General features: G+C 40.1%; 1 protein-coding gene across 1 annotated transcript in view; it reads left to right on the top strand.

Annotated features, from left to right (window-relative positions):
* The window catches only part of Kif4a (kinesin family member 4A), a 115,982-nt gene that overhangs the window by 99,646 nt on the left and 12,424 nt on the right, over positions 1–3,912 (top strand). Inside the window, exons 24-26 of the mRNA XM_005358641.3 lie at positions 1,278–1,355; positions 1,865–1,963; positions 2,440–2,613. Coding sequence (XP_005358698.1) covers positions 1,278–1,355; positions 1,865–1,963; positions 2,440–2,613 — 351 coding nt within the window. The remainder of the gene's footprint in view (positions 1–1,277; positions 1,356–1,864; positions 1,964–2,439; positions 2,614–3,912) is intronic.

The raw sequence follows: 3,912 nt of genomic DNA, 5'->3' as shown, positions 1-3,912 counted from the left end.
AACCATCTGTAATGGGGTCTGGTGCCCTCTTCTGGCCTGCAGGCATACACACAGAATATTGTATACATAATTAATAAATAAATATTTTTTAAAAGAAAAAAAGAATAGCCTGATATTCAGGCAGGGCGGTGATGGCGCACACCTTTAATCCCAGCAGAGGCAGGCAGATCCCAGCAGAGGCAGGCAGATCTCTGAGTTCAAGGCCAGCCCAATCTACAGAGCTAGTCTAGGACGCAGTCTAGGACAGCCAGGGCTACACAAAAAAAAAAAAACCCTGTCTCAAAAAAAGGATAAAACAACAAAAACCTAATTTTCAGTACCAAAACAGAAGGGTCCATGTCAGACTTAGGCCTCCTGATTCTTTTGCCTTATTAACGCTAAGTTCCAGAGCTGAGGAAAATCTGGTATTTACTTAAAGTCTTGACTGCAGGGGCCCGAAGAGATAACTTAGTAGTTAAAAGCACTGAGTGCTGTTGTGGAGGATTGAGTTCTCGCACACAAGCCGGGCAGCTCATATGTGCATGTAACTTCAGCTCAGGAGGAATTTCATGCCCAGCCTCCGACATGTGCAGGCATCTGTGCTCATATACACTTAAAAATAATACAAGTAAATCTTAAAAAATACTGAAGGCATTCAAATGTATCTCTCTGAACTTGTTCTGGGCCAAGACATGACATGTTAATAAAATGCCTAGGTCTAAAATTCTTTCAAAGTCTGGGAACACCACACCCTTTAGTAGCATGTGAGAGCACTATTTTAGTCCAACTTAGAATCTTATTTCTGCACTGTCAGTCCGGGAGTGCCTTAGCCCTTCACACCTTAAGACATAACCAGACAAGTTAAAGTTAGATAGATGAATACAGTTGCCTTAAGTGCCAGCAAGTTTAAGCAGGCTTGTTAGAGTAGCATTCAGACTAGCTAGTCTATGTGAGAAGGGTGCACAGAAGAAGCACATGCAGATTTCAGGGAAGAGCTAATGTGGTGCAGCTTTCTGAATCAGCATGCTGATGTCCATAGGTGCTATGAGAGCAGGAAATGACAAGAAAGCTTACTTCCTGCAAGTATATTCCGGGATATTGGGGAATACTGAAATATGAGGCATTCACAGTACCTAGGAACAAGGAATGAGACATCTTTCTGTGTGTCTGCCTGGGATGTAAAAACCAGTCATCTACCAGCCACTTAAAAGCAGCATTTTCGTCTGAGTTGTTTAGTAGCTCATATGTAGAATCATATGTAAAATAACCTCACCTATAATTATGCTATCGGGAAATAGGATGAAGAGCTTAGGAAGATGCAAGAAGTATGTGAGCAAAATCAGCAGCTTCTCCAAGAAAACAATGCCATCAAGCAGGTAAGATGACTTTCCACCCACTTGATAAGCCTCAGGAGACCCTTGTTGCCACCAAGACTAGCTAGCCCTTGGAAGCAGTCCCCAGTTTTGAAGACTATATTTAGCCTGATTTTGTAAGGTCTCCATCAAGGTTTTATGTGAACCAGTCATATGCATTTCAAAGTGTTGGAAATGCAAGTTTTTGTCCAGCAGTTTTAATCCCAGCACTCAGGACGCAGAGGCAGGCAGATCTCTATGAGTTCGAAGCCAGCCAAAGATATATAGTGAGACCTTGTCTCAAAAACCCGCATGGTAACAAACAAAAAATAAAGTATACCCCTCCTTAAATATCTTTCCTTAATCTAATAGTGATCTTAGAGTTAGAGTCCTCCAAATACTCTATTGTTAACCATGCTCGCTTTATTGTGATATACAAGGAGGATAGCCTAGGTCTGGAATCTTTGATTTAGCCATGAACGCTCCCAGAATCTGCCTTAACATTATATACTTTGTCTCTCCTATTCAAACAGAAACTGACCCTCCTCCAAGTAGCCAGTAAACAGAAACCCCATCTTATGAAGACTATCCTTCAGTCTCCAGACTCTTCCTTTGAATATATTCCACCTAAGGTAAAATGTTCAGTTGTCTATGATACCTTTACATAGCCCAAGTTTGAGTGAGTGTACTAAACCTGTTTTGCGTAAAAGGCTGTAAGAGTAAGGAGTCCCAATAAAACTAGAATACACTCGTAAGGAAAATAGGCACTAAGCTTCCGCAGAAGGTTAATTGTGGTCAATCGTGCCGTTATTACGTAACATAGCTGAGAAGGAACAGAAGCAAAGAGCAATGTTCAGCTGTCCATCCAGAGATGCTTATCTTATTAAACCATGAGTCCTTTCTTCCTCCCTCAGATTGATTGACCTCCAGTTTCTAGCTCTTCAAAGACTCTGCAAGGCTAAAGCAGAATTTTTGTGATTGGCAAAATCAAGTGGAATATATTTGAGAAGTCTGAAATCTCTGTAAATACTGCTGACAATAGTTACTGAGATGATAGCATGTTATATGTCGTTTTCAAAAACTTTATTAACTGCCTTATTTTCTGTAGCCCAAACCTTGCCGAATTAAAGACAAATGCCCAGAGGAAAGCTTGGACATCGAGGAGCTACAATATTATTCAGAGCATTCTGTGATCGAGCAGGAGAATGACAGTGATGATTGTGCTGATGAGGAGTGGATACCAACAAAATTAGTCAAGATGTCCAGGAAGAACACCCAAGGGGTATGAGCCAACTCTCTAATTTCACTCATTTGAATTAACTCCAGTGGGCTAGCTTCTGAATCTCACATTTTTCCCTGCTCTGCATCTGAACTCCTTAGAGCTCCTTCAGAGGCATCAGCTCTAAGGGAAACTTGTCGGACTACCTCTGTATGAGCTGTGAGGGCTGCATGAACACCTGAGTATTCAAGTTGGCTGGCTTGTTTTGATTGTTCAGGATTGTGGCAATCTGAATGAATACTAGCTTTCTGTACCATTTCACTGAAGCTGATATCCAAGTGATCATCCCAGTCCATGTTGTACAGCTTTTTTTATAGTTTAACCAACCATTCTTTTAATTATCAAAAAGACATCATCTTTTAATAATTATAAAAAACATCCAGAGAGGTATTTATGGTTTGCATCTTACAGATAGGCTTCAAATCCACAAGTGGAAAGTGAATTGGCCCATGGTCACCAAAATAAGTGATAGTCAGTATTTGAATTTAGTGTTCAGACTCCCAGATCTGTTTTATTTTCACCATATTATGGTGGTCACATTAGTATTTTAAAAAAACCTTGGACCCGAAACTGAAGTGGGTACTTTATCTTCCTTGCCTTTTGTGGTCTTTTTCCTTTTTTTCTTACTAGGCTAAGGAACAAATGGAATTATGGAAAAAGATAGTAAGAACAAACATGCTAAGTTAAGGCTAATTAGAAATAATCTGACTTGGGGTGTTGTTTTGTTTTGTTTTGCTTTGCTTTGCTCTGCTTTGCTTTGTTTTAGACATGGTATCTTATATAATCCCAGGCTAGGCTTGAACTCATTGTGTAACATAGGGTGATGATCAACACCTAGTCCTCCTACTTCTACCTCTTGAGTGCTGAAATCATAGGTGAACTTGCAGTGCCATGTCCAGCTAAAAACTGTCCTGACTTTAAGGTGTACTTTACTTATTTCCACAATGCTAGTACTCCATAATTACTAAATACAGCTGTTTTATACTGAAACATTAATTTCCAAAATACTATGCTTCATCAGTAGTCCTCCTGTGCTCTGTAACCACCTTCTTAAAAATGGCTCCTAATTTAACTTACTGGCTTCCTTGAAATAAACTTGATTTGACCAGTTTTGTAAAGCCAAATGCTTAAGTGAAGCAGACATAAGGAACAAACGACCAGGTGGTGTCATTGTTGGTCCGGTGGTGACATGGATAATGCAGCATACTGTGCCCTCAGAGAGCTTCTAACCTAATGGAGGAATCCAGACAAAAAATAGGAAGAAGCATATTGAGAACTTTATTTTTTTGGGGGGGGGGGTTT

Source organism: Microtus ochrogaster, chromosome X, assembly GCF_000317375.1.
Source record: "Microtus ochrogaster isolate Prairie Vole_2 chromosome X, MicOch1.0, whole genome shotgun sequence".
Taxonomy (NCBI): Eukaryota; Metazoa; Chordata; class Mammalia; order Rodentia; family Cricetidae; genus Microtus; species Microtus ochrogaster.
The sequence above is the reverse complement of the archived record's forward strand: the minus strand, read 5'-3'. Positions and strand labels throughout refer to the sequence as shown.